Source organism: Salarias fasciatus, chromosome 7 (genome assembly GCF_902148845.1).
Source record: "Salarias fasciatus chromosome 7, fSalaFa1.1, whole genome shotgun sequence".
Lineage (NCBI taxonomy): Eukaryota > Metazoa > Chordata > Actinopteri > Blenniiformes > Blenniidae > Salarias > Salarias fasciatus.
In genome coordinates this window covers 1337787-1359006 of record NC_043751.1, presented here as the reverse complement: position 1 = coordinate 1359006, position 21220 = coordinate 1337787, and the positions used below count along the sequence as shown (strand labels likewise).

Genomic DNA, 21220 nt, shown 5'->3' with positions numbered 1-21220 from the left:
CCTTCATATCCACACTTTACCACTGAAAATGACTTGTCTTTTCCTCTTTGAACTCAACGGTGAGATCCTGAAATCCTTAAAAAATTCCTACCAAAAAGAAATACTTTTTAATTCGTTTGAAAAAATATGTTTTTATTACGTTTAAACCTTAAACAAAATCCTCCTATTTGCACATACTATTATACTATCATGGACATTACAAGTGAGGAGGTCGTTCGGTCAGTCATTCATTCAGATGTTCATTTGGATGGTCAGTCGTTCATTTGTTCGGTCGGTCATTCAGTCAGATGTTCATTCGGTCGGTCAGTCATTTATTTGTTCGGCCGGTCGGCCATTCGGTTGTTCGTTCGTTCGGCCAGTCAGTCGCTCCTTTGTTCAGTCAGTCGGTCATTTGTTCGGTCATTCGGTCGGTCGTTGGTAGGCACGCAGGCTGGTAGGCAGCTAGCTGACGGCAGAATTGGACATCCTGTTAGGCTTCAGAACCACTTCCATGCTGGGAAGATATTTAGAAATCTGGTTGGTCTCGTTAAACAGTCACAACTGTTGTTACACTCATGGCTCATTTTCTAAGTTTAATTTGTCTCCATTAAACCTACAATCCATTCAGTGATGATAATGAGGGGTTCAACAGACTAATTAATAGGTTTTATTTCCTATTCAGCTGTTCTTTTACATAATTTTTATGTTGAGTAGTGTGGTTGTGTACTGTGTGTACCTCGGTATGTTGTCGTCGACCGTTGCACAGCCATACAGGAAGACAATGACGCCCACCAGAGAGGCTGGAATCAACATCTGGGTGTACAGACCCAACCAGGCAAAGTACAGACCGATCTTCTCTCCAAAATACTTCCTGAGCAAGAGAACAAAACCACACGTCTCTGATGAAACACTTCGCTGAGGGAGAGGTGAAGCAACCAGAAGAACTCTGATCTTCATTAAAACAAATCATGTTAATAAACTGTATGTTGTGCGACATGAATGTGAAAAGGCAGTGAGCTATAGGGTGAACATGTCCTTACCGCACCAGTCCAATAGGCTGGTATTTGTAGAAGACGCTGTAGTTTGCCCACTCCTCATAGAGAAGCTACACAACACAAACACAAATCGTGACTTCACAGACTGACCGTGTTTCAGTGTGTTTAAGTTTCTAAGGAAAATAATTCATTTCATTTTGTTTTCTGTATCAGACACACCAGAAAACCCACAGTGAGATGACGTGAACTGACTGCTTGGGAAACTGACTTTTCCATTTATTTACCTGAAGAGTCTGACTTTCAGCCGTTCCTTCTACCAGAATAAATAAGCGTCTGAGAGTCACTTGGTGTCACCGACAAGCAAAAAGTGCATGTTTTTAGAACTCACATTATTGTCAAAGGAAGAAACAGTGACTTAAAAAACCTGGAGAATCGTACTGAGGAACCAGAAGAGAGATGAACGCTCTGATTTCACCTGGAGCCGCTGTTTGAGGATCCAGAGTGGTTTTCCCAGCTGTAAAACCTAAAATTAACCCAGCTGTTTGTCAGGAGGACGAGGGTTTCTGTAAACACACAGGGTTTCACTTCAAATAAAATCTCAGTTTGAGTAAAAGGGAACGTGTTGGTATGCTAGCACTGGCCAGCACTTTAGGAAGGTCTTGTCTGTGGCCGGTTGGTTTTCCATTCAGAGATGAATCTGTTCCTGACAGAGGTGCTGCAGACATTCCTGAGAGGCTGACACTTTAACATCACAGTTTCTGAACATCCCAATCCACCATGTGGTAACTGTGCTCTGTCACAGTGAGAGAACCCCAGGTACCCAGCAGAATCTCCCACAGAGTGGTATAAGATGGACAGATGGACAGATGGACACCACAGAGTGATTCTGTGAAGCCCGTCCACAAAGACATCCAGAGAGCGAAAGAGTGGAGGACGGACAGAGCAGACTCTGTCGGCAGGGAGGAGGAGGTCTGCTGGCAGAAGTGAAAGTATCTCCGTGACAGCCCGGGCAAAATAAACTAATACTTAATGATAATATACTGACAATGTATGAGCTTGGTTTTCTATAAATAATCTGCAGTAACAGAGCAGATAAACAGCCTGGAGCGCTGGAAACGCTCCCAGAGGATGCGTGGAACGTGCACGGCCTGAGCCCAAAATGCAGCATGAGGGGAAGCTCGTGTGCATCGGTGGTGCTGGATCCTGCTTTCCCCGTCTGCTTTAGAGCAAGGTCCAGGGTTGACAGTCAGAGATCTGAGGCTGTAACAGTCAGAGGGGTTACTGTTATTCCACATGTCTGACTGAAACATCGCATTCTTCGGCCTGGCCTTCAGTGGACGAAGAGCCCAACACCAGCATCAAACGACTCAGCAAGCCTTCTTCTTGTCTGCTGACTCCCATCTATGAACAGTTGATTACTTCTAAGCTGAACACTTCTTAATAAAAAGAAGTTTACATGATGGTTTTAAAGAAGTATGTTTTATTTAAAGCAGACTGAGTCTGGACGCAGAAATGACACAAAGGACAGAGAATTCCAGTGAAACAGAATTCTGCTGCTCTGTGTCGTCACGTTGGACTGAAAGTGAAAAGTGAGGCTGTGGTAAAACTAAACATTTCAGGACTGCTGTGTCTTCCTTACCTTCCGGTCGTTGGGCTCCGCCCCCTCCTCGTTGATGTCTCCCTGTCAAGCACAGAGAATGGTGTTACTGAGGAGGACTTCCACAGCAGGCCGGAAACAGCCACGCTCTCCAACTCTAAGCCATTTCCTACAGGCCTCAGATTGAAGAGACGGACAGAGGAAGACGAGAAGCAGAGAGATCTCCTCTGGAACAGCAGGATGCAGATCAGCTTCTTCAGTTATTATTTGGCTGCAAACTGCACACTATTAACCTTACACTAAATGAACATACGAGGGGGTACCCAAAAGGAACTGGAATTTGGTCAGAAAACAATAATAATAATGAGTTCCGACTTCTGGCCGTCAGATGTGCTGCAGGTAAGCCTCGTGCACATCTGTGAGAAATCTGAGCTCCGAGAGTGACACTGACGCCTGTCAGGCGCTATTTATAGTAACAGAGTGCAGTGGCGGTCTGCGATTTTTTTCCAAAATGGCGACATTGACTGGGAAGCCAGAGCAGCGCAAACATTAAATTCTGCTTTTTGCTGGGAAAAAACAGCAGCAGAAACACTCAGCTTGTTGCAGCAAGCCTACAAGGATGATGCTCTGGGGAAGACTCAGGTCCATGAGTGGTTCGAGTGGTTTAAAAAGGGCCAGATGTCGGCGCGTCAGGTCCGCTCAGCCGTGAAAACAATGCTGATCTGCTTCTTGGCTGTCCAGGGTCTCGTCCACAGCGAGTCTGTCCCTCCAGGTCAGACTGTAAATCAGGACTACTACAGGAAGTCCTCAGACGCTCCGTGAGGATGTGAGGAGGAAGCAGAGCGTCGTGGCGGAGTGGAGCCGGTTGATCCACCACCACAGAGCGCCAGCGGACACGGCGCTGCGCCTCACGCAGTTTCTGGAGAAGAATGAGATGAATCTCCTCTCCCATCCGCCTGATTCGCCAGATGAAGCCTCCAGTGACTTTTTCTTGTTCCCCAGGTTGAAGAAGCAGCTGAAGGGACAGCGGTTTGCAGATGTGGAGGAGGTGACAGAAAAATCACAGCCGGCAAAAAAATGGCACAATTACGCACGGGTCTGACGACGCATTGGTGAAGTGGGAGACACGGCTGGAGCGCTGCAATAATGCGGATGGAGATTATTTTGAAGGCGACAGTGATGTTTTATTTTGAAATGTCAGAAATAAAAAGTTAGTCAAATTCCGGATTCTTTTGGGTCCACCCTCGTATAGTCACATTTAATGGTTTTACTTCGACCTTCAGAACCACAAAAAACTACTTTTTTTATTTACTAGGACACTAATCAAATGAGTCTGTAACACAGAACAAGCTGAGACATCACCAGCATTTCTTCTTTCCAGACAGTTCCTTAGTATCATTGATCAGCTCCCAATCAGTCACGAGGAATCATCTCCAATATTCATTCAACAGACTCAAAGCGTCTCTGGTTGGACATCGGTTCAGTCCACCCTGCACTACCTTCAAGCCAGCTGACAGAAACGAGAGTCAGTTCATCAACGAAGCCCTGAAGAGTTTAAAGTGGTTACACTGATTCATAACATGACAACCGTCTCATTACTGCAGAGCCTGATTTAAGGCCGAGAGCTCAGGAGTTCTTTTAGCCACCATTTAAACATCTTTAGGAGCCAAAATCCACATAGTAGCCAAAAATATAAAGTCTGCTGTATGCGTCCAGTATGTGTTAAATGTGTGATTATTTGTCTGTGTGTGTCGACGGATTGTACATAGACTGTGTGTGATGAAGGATTTTATGTTTGCGGATTTTGGCACTGTATTGACGCCGTCCCAGGAGCCCGACACTGAACATCTGGACCCCTGACCGGCCTGTTTTCTGTGATTTTTGGTAGCCAAAATTGGTTTTATGCTGCAAATGTCAATCCGGCCATGACTTACTAAATGGGGATTATATATCTAGCAAAGCTTTACTGAATAAAACACACCTGTGACTATGCATCAGTTTTTTTTACAGTATTGTATTGTACAGTATTGCATTGAAGAGGAACGATACTAAAAACCCTGCTAGACTTCCTCTGGGGACATTTCTCCTGCAGCTTTGACACAAACAGCAGAACCTTTGGCAAAATCCCAGAAGAAAGAGAGAAAAACAGCTTTTCCTGTGAAGACTCAGCACACCAGAGGGAGACGCAGACAGCGCTCAGCCATGTGTGGCACAGCGGGGCTCCGGAGCGAGCCGGCAGGAGGAAATGTCACGGCTGTGGAAGCGTTCGGAAACGTTGTCCTGTTGGACGCCGGGGACACGGTGTGCGGACAGCGGAGCACTCACGTCGTGAAGCGGGTACGCCGCTGTGTAAACCCCGCCGCCGAGCAGGCTGGTGATACCTGCAGACGGAGCACAGGTCAACAGAGCTCACTCCCATCAGGACTTCCTCTCAGCGCTGCGAGCCGCTGCCGGGAGGCAGCAGAGCGTTCCACTGGACGTCTCCTGGTCTGCGTCAGGACTTACCCATGCTGTACTTGGCCTTGCACTTTGTTCGTTTCAGGATCTCATACACCTGAAGGGACAGGAAAGGCAGAGTTTACACCAGACGGCGGACACTGTTCTGGCCCTCTGAGGGTCTCTGGGTGCTGATAGGACAGGACTGGCATCAGGACCAGGACCGGGACCGCACCCCCGGTCTGGAGGACCAGCCTACAGAACCCGTTCACTCGCTGTCGGTTAAAATCAGGCGATTTTAACACACTCACACACACACTCATGTGAACGCTGACGCTGATGGACACACACTTTAGCCCTAGTTAGCTTCAGGAGCTTGTAATGTTAGCATGAGGGCTCTACCACATCTGAAAGCATTTGGTTGCTTTTGATTGTGTGTTTTTAAACTCCTTTTCCCTGAACACGTGTTTCTGTACAGGCCCTCGGTGAATCGGGCTGAAAGCGTATCGATATCAGACTTACTATTGAACTCCTGGTTTTACTGTCAAAGAAATAGTCTTTGTCTGAGAGATCAAACCTGTGGAAACACAGAGAGACATCGCAGCAGATGCATTTAGTGTGTTAACACTCCTGTTGTAGCTTTAAGCTCATGTTTGAAAAAAAAAAAATAAAACTTTCAGCCATTTTGAAAACCTGGCAGCAGACTGCAGGAAGCTGTGACGGCTGGCCCAGACTCCGGCCCAGGTCTTCCCTCACGTGTGAAGAAGGTACTTACAGGTGCTGCTTCTCCCTGGAGAAGGTGTGTGACAGGTGTTTGATGTTCTTGGGCTGATTTTCCTCAACGTGAGGGTGAAGAGGCTCCAGGATCTTACTGATCAGAGAGCTGATCTTCTCCACAACCCCGCTCGACTTCTTCACCTCATACACCTTCAAATCCGGGAGAAGACACACAGGTGAGGGCAGGACAGGGTGACACACAGTGCCAGTCATGTTTCAGGTTCCATCTTGTTTGATCTGCCAGAGACTCGGGGTCACCCTGGAGAGCCGGGAGAGCCTGGAGAGCCTGGTGATCCAGGATGTCAGGCTCCAGTGTGGCTACAGGAGGACTGACGGTCTGTGAGCCGATTCCACTCTGAGAGATTCCCTCCTTCATTCTCTCACACTGTTTCTCTTTTCATAACACAGAAAACAAAACCGAGGAAACACCAAATATGTTTTTCTCACCATCGTTCAGTCCCACAAAAACAAAATTCTTTCTTGCTTTTGGATTAAAATGTTTTTCATGAACCTTTTCCTCCTGGAACGCTGGAATCATGAAGAACTGAAGCCTCCTTTGGGATCAATAACCTGACAAAAGCTTTTTCAGTAGCTGCTGATCACAGCTGTGCAGCGTTCCAGAGGTCATCCAGAGGTCATCCCGAGGTCATCCAGAGGTCATCCAGAGGTCATCCAGAGGTCAGCCACACCTCACAGAACAGCTTCAGCTCTGCCAGATTCCAGCATCTTTCTCATTAACATCATGAACTCATTCCACAGCGGACAGGCTGGACTCTGGTCTGGACTCCGGTCTGGACTCCGGTCTGGACTCCGGTCTGGACTCCGGTCTGGACTCCGGTCTGGACTCTGGTCTGGACTCCGGTCTGGACTCTGGTCTGGAGTCCGGTCTGGACTCTGGTCTGGACTCCGGTCTGGACTCTGGTCTGGAGTCCGGTCTGGACTCTGGTCTGGACTCTGGTCTGGACTCTGGTCTGGACTCCGGTCTGGACTCCGGTCTGGAGTCCGGTCTGGACTCTGGTCTGGACTCCGGTCTGGACTCCGGTCTGGACTCCGGTCTGGACTCCGGTCTGGAGTCTGGTCTGGACTCTGCTCTGGACTCTGGTCTGGAGTCCGGTCTGGACTCCGGTCTGGACTCCGGTCTGGACTCCGGTCTGGACTCTGGTCTGGACTCCGGTCTGGACTCCGGTCAGGACTCTGGTCTGGACTCTGGTCTGGACTCTGGTCTGGACTCTGGTCTGGACTCCGGTCTGGACTCCGGTCTGGACTCCGGTCTGGACTCCGGTCTGGACTCTGGTCTGGACTCCGGTCTGGACTCTGGTCAGGACTCTGGTCAGGACTCTGGTCTGGACTCCGGTCTGGACTCTGGTCTGGACTCTGGTCTGGACTCTGGTCTGGACTCCGGTCTGGACTCCGGTCTGGACTCAGGTCTGGACTCCGGTCTCATAATGTGGGAGAACCAGGGCCTGCGGGGGCAGTGTGGGTCTGCTGGAGCGCTGTTGTCCGGCGGGCTGAGCGACCTCTCAGTGTTGCTCCCCCAGTGTCTGGACATGAGGCTCCTTATGTCAACCATGTGGAGTGTTTCCTGCTGACAGAACCGCCAGAACATTACAGCCCGTCCATCTCCATCTGAAAGGGTTGAAACTCCAGATTTAACCAGCTTACAGAGCAGGAGACAGCCTGACACCGTGAGGGACCAGGACAGTCTGGACATTCCCGGGACATCATAACGCAGGACTTTAGCACAATTAGCACAGTCATCTGAAAGCACTCAATATGTAAATAGTGAGTCAGAGAAATCCCAGAAGCAACTCCCAGAGCTGAGGACAAACAGGAAGAGCGCTCCTGCCGGACCAGACACAGAGGTTGAGAACATCTGGCTGAGTTAGATAAGAGAGAGGAGACGAGTCCACATGTGAGAGGCTGCTGGGAGCAGGAAGCACAGAGCAGCACAACATCTGCATGTAAGCTGGGTCACATGATCTCCTGAAGGTAAAAACAGGAGTAAACACTGATAGTCGACTCGGTGAGGTCCAGCAACACGGAGTCATCTGCAGTGACGTGCTGAGAACTCGGATGAGAAACATCGAGTTTCTTTCATAATACATCATGTTACTGGACAAACGACGGGCTGGAACTGAAACCAAGGTCATGAGAAATGCCGTCACATGACGGGATCAAGTGCTTCTACAGTCCGTCACAGTGGGTTTGTGGATTCTTACAGATGTTTTTCATTCTCAGAAGTTGCTCTTTCTCCAGCATGTGGGCCGCTGCGGCCTGGAGGGTCCTGCGTGACCCTGGACTGGCAGCCCACTGCTCCCTCTTCCAGTTAGTCAGCTGAGAAACCATGTCCTGGGGGCGGGGCCTGGTACGATTTGCTTCCTCTCTTTCACTGTGGTCCAGCAGTGCCGGTGATTCCAGAAGTGACTGAATGTTGCCGTCAATGTAACGGCGTGCAGAGGCCCGGCATGGCAGCGCCGCACGCTCATGCTTCCTGTCGCTGATCTGAGAGCTGCCGACCGGCTCTGACTGCAGGTTGACCTACTGTTTGACCGACAAAACGCATCAGGAGAGACGTTCCACCCTGCTGATATGCTTCTGCATTCGTCCGCAGAGCCTTTTCCTGTTTCAAACACCCAAAACATGGAAACGACAAAAGTAAATATAATCCAGCCAATATGTACGAGGGAGGTTTGGAAATGACTGATTGAATATTCCACCGTTTGGAGAAACTGGGGAAAGGAAAACAGAGCACAGTACAAGAACTTCCTCGAGAGACGAGGATCGAACAGCAGAAAACCTCAGAAACCCAAGAAAGAACACAGAGAGCAAACTCAACAGAGCAAAGGAAGAGCCGATCAGAGAGAAACAAACTCGCCTGGAGGAGTCAACACACCAAACCAGAGAACACTTCCTGGTTCTGGAACCAGACCGGCAAGAACAGACGAGCTCACACTGAGAACGCTCACACCAAGAACCACATCCAAGAACTAAACAGGCCCATGGAAAGAAAATGATTCTACAGGCCGATAAAGGAAGGAGAGGAGTCATTATGAACACATGAACAGAAACTAGAAGACAGGAACACAGGAAATACTGAACGAAGAGCCCACAGAGCGAGAGGAAAGCACATTAGAACCGCTTCCTGGACACCAGTCAGACAGCAGCAGACTCATATAATACAATTCAGACAATAGAACTGTCCGGAGCAGACGCTCCGGTCTGGATCATGCTGATCAACAAGACAAGGAGAGGATCTCTCCTGGTGACAAAGGGTTCTTATGAGGAGATGTTGTGTGTTCTGTGTGAAAAGTTTCATGTGAAGTTAAAACGAGCACGAACAGAAAAGCAAGAAGTAACTCTCCGAGTCAGTCGAGGCTGATGAACTGCTGGACGTCAGAGGACGTTTTCCTGGAAATTCCGATATAATAAATAGAATTTGTTGGTTTACAACAGTCACATTTTGTAAGCTCTGTGTTATCCAGGTTTGTTTGTTGTAAGTTTCAGTCTTCGGTCAGAGTTGACCCTACAGAGCAGTGGAGCACCAGAGCTCGGGTCGGACTCACCTTCTTGGTGGGCATCTTCAGCTTCATGAACTCCGCCTCTCGGCACAGAACGCTCCAGGGAGCGTGAATCTTCAGGAAGCCCACCCCTGGGATCTTGGCCTAGGAGATACACAACATGTTGTCATTTCATACAGTTAACAAACCGAACGATCTAAAAACCCGACAGATGTTGTGACACTGTTCCTGGCAGTCTTTAGGCCAGATTGCGCGCCGACCGGCCGGTTGTGAGGAGGCCTGTGGAGCCAAGCTGAAAGTCTGTTACTACTCTCTCTTCAAATGCAACACTTTGGACTGTGGGAGGAAAGCCCGGGCAGAAAGTCCTCGCCGGGATTCGAACCGCAGCCTTCTCAATATGGCTGGAGCCTGAAAGCAGACGTGTCTGCGGCAGCAGCTTCTCATTTCTCCTTGTTTCCAGGCTGAGGAACATCAGGAAGATGGATTTTTAGGCGTGGCAGCCGTGGCCTCAGCTCAGTCATTTCGAGCCACTGCAGCAGAGAAGCATATTTTCTATTTATATTCTGGCATTAGGACATCTCACACATACACAGACTATCAGTTTCCACTTTTACACGACTGACGTACCGATGCATCCAAACTGCAACGCTGCACATAGTCCTCGGCAGACTGGCAGCCTCCTGAATAGCTGGAAACATTCACATGTCTCCCGACTTCCTTTAGTTAAATATAAACAAAGCCCAGGCCATGTCCAAACCTGTCTGGGAGGCAGGTTAGACTGAAGAAAAGCCACCTGAGGTGGTCCTGCTGGAGGGACGGCGGGACCGTCCACAGCCTCCCAGCTGGATCCTGCTCTGCTGAAGGGCGCCGGGCCAGGAGCTCTTTAACGATCGATCTGCATAAAGTGACAGCAGGTACAGAGGCTCTCTCACCGAGTGGTGGCTCTCACTCCGTCAGGCTGGTGGAGGCAGATGAGGTGGAGTAGGGACACCCTCACCTTCAGCTCTGTACTAGACTGGCCAACTGGGTCGACATGCACCCACTGAAGAGGTTACAGCTTTCATCTCTCCTCCCTTTGCTGCCCCATCAATTCATGCTGACTGATCAGCAGAGAAGAACAAAGCATGCTTCATAGCGGCTGTGGTCAATGAGCTTTCCTGATCAGTCTCAGCTGCTTTAACCCGATCAGGCAGAGCGAGGACGGCCTTGATGGTGGTCCAGACACGACACTGTCTCTGTATCAGATGTCCGGGGAAGATGGCCGACTGGCTCCGTACGTCTCAGTCTCACTTCAGAGTCACACTGGTGTTATATCAGTGCTGTACCAGCACGATAGCTTATCTGAGAGATCGGAGGTTTGCATGTTCTCTCCAGGTATGTGTGAGTTTCCTCCTGATACTCTGGTTTCTGGTGTGTGTGTGTGTGTGTGTGTGTGTGTGTGTGTGTGTATTCCAGTATTTCAGGAATGCATCGCTACTCTAATGAAGAATCAGGTTTAAAGCGTGAACTCACGTCTTCGTCCTTCTCCAGCTCCAGCCCCATGTCTCTGAGTTTGCCCTCGAACTCCTCCCTCCTGAAGGCCTTGTGGTCTTCCTGTCCGTTGAAGGTGTCCGTCGCACAGCCCAGCTCCACGTCGCCCGCCGCCGCCGGGCGCGGCGTCGACGAGTCGTTGGGTCGTTGCGTCTGGTTGTGGTGTTTGACGTGCTGGTTACGGCTGTACGGGCCTCGACGGAGGCTGCGGGCCACGGCTTTCTCCGTCAGCTGGTACACCGACTGGCGGCCGGAGCGGCCGGCGCCGGGCTTCTTCACGTGGTAGGTGAGGACGTAGTCGACCCGCCGCTGACCGTCCTGGAAGAAGAGGCCATGCTGGCAGCGAGTGGTTTCCTCCGGGGTTAAAGCCTTCAGCAGCTGCACAGCAGAGGAGACAGCGAGCGGGGACGGTCAGGACACAGGAAGTCCCCATCTGATGACGTCTGCATCAACTGAAGCATGTAGCTTTAGCTTTTAGCATGTAGCTTTAGCTTTCAGCATGAACCCTGTAACTTGTTCAAACACTTTCCCAACAGCCTCATCAGCTCGCTCTCGCAGGAAGCTCCAACCTGTACTGAAGTTTCTGTTCTAACTGGATGCAGGAAGCGTGATGCAGTGAGTCGCTGCTCCGTCTGGAGGCAAAAAAACCATTTGTTTTAAAAGTCGGTTGTTCCAGAAGCCAGTCGAGTTCTGTTCCACACCATGATGGATATTTCTATTAAAGATGTAACGAGAGACAGTTAAAAAATCGATACAAACGTGAAAATGAAGCTGAGGCACACTCTAGTTTTTGAACGCTTCCCTTCCTTTATAAACATCTGTGTTTGACGTCCAGCGTCGCACACAGAGTGGAGAGCGGCAAGACGAAGGCTGCAGAAGACAGCAGAGTTCTGTCTCTGGCCTCAGCTCTGCAGCATTTCGGCTTTCGGAGGTCAGAAAATGAAAGTGGTGAGAAAATAACAGACAAGACTGAAGCCATGTGCAAAGGCTGCAGTTAGTTCAATAATGTTATTTTATTAGATTTTGTTTAGACAAAATCAAAACAAAACAATCCAGATTTCAGTCACAATTTGTCTGGAAAACTGTGATGATTATCATGAAGCATATTGTTTCAGGTGTAATGCTCATACAGCTAAACAGACTCGAGAACAAGTGAAGAACCAGAAGAAGAACCTCCTTTGGAGCTCAGTGACCAGGCTGTAATTTATCATGACAGGATTGAATCTCTCCTAAAAACTCTGCCTCTCCTCCTCTCACCACGGTCTGCGATCCAGAACACAACCTGCTCCAGAGCTGGTTAGCTGCTCAGAGGAAGTCACTGCGGTGATTTACCTGGTAAAAAGCTAACCAGTGCTGTAGGACAGAAATCCAGGATTAACCCTCAAGTTTTCTTCATAAGCATAGATCCAGTTTCATAGTGCAGGCGGTGGCGAAGGCAGATGGTGAACCTGCCTTCACTCAGTTCAGAGAACGGGTGGATGGGTGTGAGTTTAGTATTTGCATTACAGTGACTTACATGATTTGACAGCTGATTAGATTCATAAAACAGGAGTTGCTGCTCTGCAGCGTGAAAGCAGCTCTGTTCAGGTGTGCAAGCAGCGACTGTGTGATTCAGGCATGAACAGTGAAGAGGAGGAGGGAAGATAAAGAGCTCTGCAATACTTGACAGATCCACACGCAGCCCACAAATCATGTTTCATCAAGAACAAACAGGGCTGCTGCATTCCTTCCAGTCCTCGAGTAACACACCTGAAGTCCACCTGCATCTGAACACTCCTTTGATATGGAAGTAGTGAAGCAGCTCCTAAAGAACAATAAAATCTGACAGTTCCAATAATTAAAGACCAACGTCCAACTCACCATTTACCAGCTAAATCTTAGAGGAACCCAGTTTATTCAGTTGGAAGAGCCGACAGTCAGGTTTCAGAGTGAACTACAGCACACGACCTTCATAAATATGAAATGAAATGCGGTGTGCACCAAGGGTCAGTCTCGAGGCCACATGCTCTTTGACTTGACATGCTGCCGCTCGGGAATGTCGTCAGGAGACGTGGCATCAACTTTCACCGATATGCAGATGATTCACCGCTGTCTGCTGATGGCCGGGGCCAAACCATGCCTCTCTTACTGTATTCTATATGTTAAATCCTGGATGTCTTTAGAGCTGGACCAGGTCAAGACCGAGCTTCTGGTCATCAGCTCCAAGCTGAGAGAGAGAACTGTCTGTTAAAACTACCCACAATGCATCGGAACAAGTCTGAAACCTGAGCTCACGTTGTAAAAAAGAGCTCTCATCCCTCACCTGTAACAAACACAGAGATGCTGATGCATGCTGTTATTTCCCAGAAAACAGTATCTCGCACCTCCAGTTCTTCCAAAATCAATCAGCAGGTGTGTGAATGAGGACGAGCAGGAGGGTTCAAATTACACTGATTGGAAAGGCACCGCACTGGCTTTCCCTCTGCTTCGGGGTTGAGTTTAAGGTTAGGAGGAGCACAAAATAAAACAGGAAGTGACTTTAAGACCCAAGAGGAGCCCTGCCATCGGGTCTGATGCCGCCCACAGCATACTCATACTGAAGAAAGCTCCCAGATCCAACCTGCTGAGAATCACCTGACCTGATCCATCATCACCGTCAGCAGCAGGTAGGCGAGAGAGAACGGCTGACAGCGGCGGTTTGGAGATTCTTCAATATCAATGACAATGACAAACGTAAGAACGGCTAAATCATGTTCTGACGGAATATCAAGAGGAGGAGAACGAATAAGAAAGATCCTGCAGCACACGGTGAAGACAGGCTGGAAAACAAGATATTTTATTCACACTTACTACATTTAGCTTATTTATTCAAGCTGTATTTTGATATCTTGTGTGTTTGCTGCAACAAAGTGAGAGAATTAGTTTGTCAATTCCTCTTTGAATCCTAGACATACAGAAATTTGTCCAATTAAAAATCTATTCTGATTCGGGGGGGTTTTTTTTCTGATTGAAGGTCTGGCTGCTGTCAGGTACCAAACACACCTGCTCTTCCAGGAGGAGCTTATAGGAATAAGGCTCCTGTAATATAACTTCTTGCTTTATTTTATTTAGTTTGAATATTTGTTTATTACTAAATGTTGCCCCCACCCCCTCTTCCCCTCATCCCCAGTCACACATTCCTGTGCCGCCCCCCATCGGTCTCCCCTCCAGAACAGAACAATCGGCTGGAAGCTGTTCGTCTGTTCTGTCAGTCGGTGGAGCGACTGGATGAAGTCCTGGACCTATTCTGATGCAGGCGTTCTGTGTTTATTGAGAAAATGAGGACTTCAGGAGGGAGACTGCGTGTCAGAGCAGCAGCAGCTGCGATGTCTACTGTGGCGCTTCCCAGTAGGTTGTATATGAGACATAAATAGTGGGTGAATTATGAGCCGTGACGCGACCTCGCCTCCTCCCCGTCAAGTCTACTTATAACATCTGGCTGCAGATCTGAGGGAAGGTGCATGAAGATCCCACTGCAGGGAGGAGATCCGGCCTGCTATTGATCCCTCTGTCACACCTGGGGGCGACAGGTCCTTCAGGTTCACAGCGGAGTGATGAACGTCACACCAGATTCCACTGAAATGATGTGAAGTATTATGTGGAAAGAGGGGCAGGACAGGACTGAGGAGCCAGACTCACATGGTCGCCTGAAGCACTCGGGCAGAACTGTGGTTCCCCAGGACAGCCTGGAGCACCATGACCCAGGAGTCCCTGTTCCTCAAATAAAACATTGAGGGGTCACGACCCCAGGTTTGGAGCTTGATGGACTGCAGACCCACACAAATACACTGACCTCTTTCTATGTAAGGGCAATTTTCTGAAGATCTGCGATCCAGAAGCAAAGGAGGGCTTTGAGTGATCTCTAAATAACACTCTGGGAGCTGAGATCAATTGAAATGAGAAACTAAAACATCGATCTCTGCCGTTTGCTGAGTCAGCTCGGCTCTCTCGTTTTCTGGTCAAGTGCTTGTTGTCGTGAAGCCAAGAGCTAAAGAGAGCTCCAAGGTCTTCAGAGGAAAGGTGGCCGAAGCCTCTCCGGGCCTCAAACAGGATCCCTGAAGCACTTTGAGCCAAATCGATAAAGTGTCAGGAGGGAGCAGCCAGCCTCCTGCTCTACACCCAGAGGAAAGGCTGACGGATGACAAACTCCTCCAGGAGGAAACCTCTCAAAGCTGTCCCCGGTGAAGGCTACCCAGGTATCGCACCGAGAGCCCAGGACACAAAAAAAAACAACACACTGCAAAAAGGATGGAGGAGAAAACACAGAACAGCACTGCCCAGTGTGTCCAGTGAGCTGGAGACATTTATTTATTCTGATTCTCATTATTCTAATATCATGATGCCAAAAGAAACAACCGATAACGAACATGTACTTAAAGTGCGGCGCTGTGAATCCTCCGGCTGTACTGCAGCTCTTCATTAGGCTGTTATTGAATTAAGATAAAAAAGGAAACATCAGTCAGCTAAAAACAGCTCGCTCATAAAACCAGGAGCAAAATATACACACAGAAACCAGCAGCCTCAACCGAGAGTCTCAGAAGACCGACTCCACTTCCTGACAGAACAACCCGGAACGGCACAGGGCGGAGAACAGAACAGCAGAACAGCAGAACAGCAGAACAGCAGAACAGCAGAACAGCAGAACAGCACAGGGTTCCCATGTGGAACCTCGCCCTCCACAACTTCCCTGAACTTTCTGATCATATAGATGTATATGTGTGTGTATATATATATATATATATATATATATATATATAAAATATGTGTGTGTGTACTGTCACATCTGTAATTGTGAATGAATGATAGTGTTAATGGCTGTCAGCGTCATCTGTAGGCTTGATAAGTGATCAAATCTTTCAAAAACATGTAAGAAAAACTAATTTCCGATAGATTTAGGCAGGTGTATCAAATGTCAGGCTCACAGATCAAATCTGGGCCACCAGGGTTTATTCGGGGCCGCAGGACAACTGCAGCCTGTGGAAATGAAAAACTAAAGAGAAATCTGGAGGTTTTCATCGACACTCCTGCAGTGGTTCCACCGGGGATCAGCTCAGGAAGACATAAAACATCACTGGAATCACAGCGAGCTGCAGCATTGCAACCAAAACCAAACCAAAAAACAACAACCTGCAAAGTCCCGCAGCCAGAGGAAAATGTTTTGGATCAGAGAAAAAAATGCTGTAAAAGGTTTTGTGAAAATGTTCTGCTCCTTTTCATTAACACTAAAAAAAAGAGACAATGTGGCTTTAACAATTTCAGTCAGTTTAATGATCGAACCCACTCAAGATCGAACCGCAAACGAGATGTTGACCCTTCAGAACACAGAAAGGAAAAACACAAACACGGGAAGGCAAGCGGCCGCTTTTAGCTTTGATATCAGCCTTTCCTCAAACGTAATCTCCTTCTTTCCATGAGGTATTCCACTGAAAACAGAGCTGCAGAACAGAAAAACAAACCCCAACCCAGAGGACGGCTGGTGGAGTGGGTTCTCTTCCAATCCCAGGGTCCACGGTTCGATTCCAGCCCCACCATGACTCTCAGTGTGTGAATGAAAATCATAGCATGAATGAACAATGGGAAGAAAGCTCCATTTCTCATTCTGAACTGAGTGAATGATGGCTCAGGGTGAACTAAATGCTCAGTCCTCAGCTTCTGTCATGACTGCGATCTTTTTAAAAATAGAAAAGTTGCTGTTTTACATCATCATTATATAATAAAGTCAGTTTGAAAAGTCTAGAAAGGATGTAAAATATGTTTGCTCCTTGAAATTGATGGAAAAAAAATACCCTGAAACAACCATTTAACATCTAAAACGACCCTATTCTCTTTGTGAGAATATTTAATATTTTACCGAAAAATTCAATTCAATTCAATTCAGCTTTATGTATGAAATGCCAGTTACAACACAGAGCAGCAAATAGCCAAAATCCCCAAAACCATGAGGTTACTGTCAAGCAGAATATTTTGTGATCTAATGAGGTCAGTGTGGAAGAAATGAGGAGAAATGAGGAGGAAGCTTGTTTCCTGAAGGGTGACGAACAGCGATGAGCTGAGATTTACAGGATGAGTTTCTCTCACCGCTTCATTTCGTTTTATGAATATTGAGGAGGGCAGAAAACACACTTAATGTGTGTGTCCATACACAAGCTGTCATGGTGTCAGATGTGTGTTTAGGGACCCTCGGGGAGTTACGGCCCTTCGTCCGTCTGTGAGCCGCTCTTCCTTTATGAGCCGCCTGCTGCCGGGACCACCGGAGCAGACGGCGTGAAGCGCTGTGTGGCCACTTCCTGTTCACACAGCGCCTCAGCCGTTCATCACCCCCAACAGAGACGGTCCAACACCACCGGTCCAGGACCAGAACCACCGGTCCAGGACCAACACCACCGGTCCAGGACCAGAACCACCAGTTCAGGACAGAACCACCGGTCCAGGACCAACACCACCGGTCCAGGACCAGAACCACCGGTCCAGGACCAGAACCACCGGTCCAGGACCAGAACCACCGGTCCAGGACCAAAAGATCCCCTTCCAGTCCAATCAGGAACAACAGAGCTCCTTGAACCTTCACCACCAAGAGACCAGCTCTCAAAAGGTTTAGGATGCTGAAACTCTCTCAGGGTTTTCCAGAGATTCGAGCATTTTAATTTTAGTTTCGCATTTTGAAGTCACTTTAGAAGTTTGATCACTTTTTAATTCAATCAGTCGCACTTTATTCACCAGACACTTCAAGAAAGAAAAGCAGCGGAAAGCATTCCGATCAGAAAAACAAGACGACAAACATTCCTCTGTCTCCTCACTGAACGAAAAAGATTAATTCTATAACATAATGAAGATAAAGCAGCTCAGAAAGTTAGATATATAGTTTTGCTGTACATGTATTTTAGATTACCTTAATGAACCTTCAGATCCATGATCTACAGCTTTTATAGTTTTTAAATCACTACTCAAAGAAACAGGAGAAATATCAACACTTTTCAGTCATTTTAACTGCAAAAACAAGGTTTATTCAACTATCTCTATTGGTCAGTTGACTAATGTGATTAAAGTAATGAGATGCTGACGGTACTTGCTCTGTGCTGCCACTGTTACATTCATGCAGCTTCTAAACCCACCAGTGGCTTCTGAGCTGCTGTTCTGTACTCAGACACACAGCTTTAAAAGTTTGATTCACAGTTACATTTCTTCACCAACTTCATTTAAATGTCATTTTATACTGAAGGATGTGCCATAAATGATATATCGGCTACATTCCACCAAATGTCTGTAATTAACAAGACAGTCAATCACAGTTAAAAAAAAAAAAAACTATCACTTTAAAAGTTTTATAAATTTACTTGTGCATGTCATAAAAACCAGTACAATCAATTCATTACTTAAAAAGTTACTGATACTTTGAACTTTTACTTGTTTATCTAATTGAATCCAGAACAGTTCTCACACACACATTTATATTTATCCCCAGTTTAGAGTCACTAATCAGCCTCTGATGTTCGTTTTAGCATTGTGGTAAAAAGCCCAAGCATGCGCAGGAGGAACATGCAAACTCGCCGGACTGCAGCTACTTTGCGTGCGGTCCGTTAAAACGTGGGTGAAGTGAGAGCGGCGGTCTGAGCGGCGGCCGGGCCTCCGGCGCCTCGTGTCCACTGCTCTGGACAGGGCGGACACGCTGTCCCCTCTCGCCCCGGCGCCGTCCCCCTGTGAGACCCCTGAAGACACACTCACCCGGAACTTGCCGTGGAAGACCACGTCTCGGAGGAAGTGTGGCGCCTGCCGCTCGGACCCGGAGCTCGGAGCCTCTGCCTCCTCCTCCGTCATCGTCCGGGTGGGAAAGAGAAAAGAGGCGAAAGCCAGAGGTTATAGTCCAGCGTGTGTGTGTGAGTGTGTGAGTGTGTGAGTGTGCGAGTGTGTGTGGGTGTGTGTGTGTGAGTGTGTGTGTGTCGCTGCCGGCCCTCTGTGTGAGAGTGTGTGGTGTGTGTGAGCAGCCTGTCCTGTATTTCCCTGTGATTCGTCACTTTTCTGAGCGGAGGGGCCGAACGCAGCCTGCAGCCTTGTTACTTGAGAAGCCGCCTGCGAGCCAAGATCTAAACTTAGACAACGATAAAACTCTGATGAACACAAGGTGCCCTCCCTCACTTTCTCTCTGTTTTCACAACTGCAATCGCTGAAAGATCAACCGGCTCGGGACACAGAAGCCTCCCCTCTCTCACTGCAGACGCTGTGAATGAGCTCCAGCTCAGCGGGGCCTGGAAGCGATCCAGTCCCGACCCAAGGATGGCGTCAGCTGCTTCTTATGTTGAAGCTTACTGCAGGAAGTGATCATAAAATTTGATCTGATGTGCAGAAAATCAGACCAAATCCTGCATATCAGTGTGCTATTTTCATATGGTCTGCATGCATTGAGCATGCAGAGAAGACTGAGTGGCATCACGCTCAAACAGGAGCGCTGAAAGGAGTGTTTTGATGCATTCCGCCTGTTTGCATGAAAAACAGCGATGTGGATGAGTGCTGTGGAGGATGAATCCCAGACTGTTCACCTGACACAGGGAGGACCAGAGGAGCTGTCCAGAGTGATGAAAACCCCCAGACAATGAGGAGGGACTGTGTCTCCACTGTTCAGGGGTTCAGCGTCTTCCTGAAGGACACTTTGACATCAAGAGTCGAACCAACAACCTCTCAATTATGAGACGACCTGAGCCGAAGCCGCTTCCTATTTAGATTTCTAGATAAGGTCTGATATGTCAGCAACAGAAGGGAGGGGGACTCGTACGCCGGGTGGAGGGGAGCAGGAAAACAGGAAGGAGAACTGAGAAAGGGGTGGGAGGGGGATTTGCTGGTGGATCCAGTTACTGGAGGTTCCAATATCTGGTGGATCCACGTGCAAGCTGATTCATTTGCCGATGGTTCCAGCTACTGGTTGATACAGTTGCTGATAGATCCAGCTTCAAGTTGATCCCGTCACTGGTGGACTCAGTTGCTGGCTGATCCAGTCGCCGACAGAACAGGTTGATGATGGATCCAGTTGTCAGTAGATTGAGTTTTGTGTGGATCCAGTTGCCGGTTGATCCAGTTTCTGGTAGATCCAGTTTTGGGTTAATCCAGTTGCCAATGGATCCAGGTGCTGGTTGATCCTGTTGCCAGTAGATCCAGTTTCTGGTGGATCCAGTTTTGAGTGAGCTTTATAAAGGCGAAGCGAGTTATATTTCAAATGTTTCTGAACAGTGAGACCAGGTTTCTTCTGTCTTTCAATCGACGTCCTTCAGCTGGAACTGTGACGTTCCCATGGAAGGGAATTAGTATCTATCTGTCAAATGAGCCATCTCTATCTATCTATCTATCCATCTATCCATCTATCCATCTATCCATCTATCCATCTATCTATCTATCCATCCTGCTTTAAGCCGTCTTAGTTTTCTTTCTGTCAGAAAAGCAGGTTTGTTCTGTGGTGCTGCAGCGGCTTCCTGTCGTCACACAGAGACATCTAGTGGTCACAGATGGTAGGTGCCACAGTGTTTTGACGAATAGATCATTTCTTAATAAAAGTGCAGCTGGAATAAACACTGCAATTCTTGAACTGAACATTTGTCATCACTGACAGGAAACGCCAACGATCAACATTCAACAACACAAATCCAGACAGACTCAACAACATAATGAGACTTTTTTTGGAAATTCCACACAAGTGAACTGTGTTTTTCCACTTATTTGTAATTATCTGAAGAACATACGATCAGTCATGATTCGTTTGTTACTTCTTGTCAGTCTTGGGTTAAGTACAGCAACTCTCAGATAAATGTAGTGGTAACGGAGGTTTTCCTGTGGCTTCCTGTCTTCATACAGTCACGTCTAGTGGTCACATATGGTTTCTATCATATAACTTGATAAATAAGTTACTTCTTAATATTAGTCATGTCTCAGTGTTTCCAGGCATCTTTGAGAATGACTTTGTGCAGGAAGCCTACAGTTAGCACAGTTAGCTAACATTTAGCACATTTCAAAAGTGACCTTGTGATCTAAACCGGCTGACTCTCTTTAAAACACGTCGGCGTCATTTCATTGAATCATCTCATGATCAACAGTCAAGAACATTCTGCACCATGAACTCCAGACATGAACCCACTGGAACGCCGGAGGAACCGACAGCCAGGCGGAACGAGCACTAGGAGGAGTTCACACATCCCAGATGATCAGTCAAACAGTGGGTTTAGTTACCCGACGGGCATCAGTAACCTGACAGGTGTGTTTAGTTACCTGCCGGGTGTGTTTAGTTACCTGCCGGGTGTGTTTAGTTACCTGACGGGTGTGTTTAGTTACCTGACGGGTGTGTTTAGTTACCTGACGGGTGTGTTTAGTTACCTGAAGGGTGTGTTCAG

At 47.9% G+C, this 21220-nt stretch overlaps 1 protein-coding gene across 2 annotated transcripts in view; it reads right to left on the bottom strand.

Annotated features, from left to right (window-relative positions):
- LOC115391786 (anoctamin-1-like) overlaps nt 1-21220 on the bottom strand; it is a 36534-nt gene extending 15314 nt beyond the window's left edge. Inside the window, exons 1-11 of one of the 2 annotated variants that reach the window (XM_030096136.1) lie at nt 21204-21220; nt 18573-18653; nt 10815-11210; nt 9348-9446; nt 5783-5934; nt 5530-5584; nt 5077-5125; nt 4897-4952; nt 2614-2655; nt 1020-1084; nt 716-850 (exon numbers count right to left, since the gene is read on the bottom strand). In XM_030096136.1, coding sequence (XP_029951996.1) covers nt 716-850; nt 1020-1084; nt 2614-2655; nt 4897-4952; nt 5077-5125; nt 5530-5584; nt 5783-5934; nt 9348-9446; nt 10815-10844 — 683 coding nt within the window. In that variant the 5' untranslated portion in view covers nt 10845-11210; nt 18573-18653; nt 21204-21220. Of the gene's footprint in view, nt 1-715; nt 851-1019; nt 1085-2613; nt 2656-4896; nt 4953-5076; nt 5126-5529; nt 5585-5782; nt 5935-9347; nt 9447-10814; nt 11211-18572; nt 18716-21203 lie in introns of those variants that run through there. The other variant, XM_030096135.1, reaches the window with a different exon arrangement.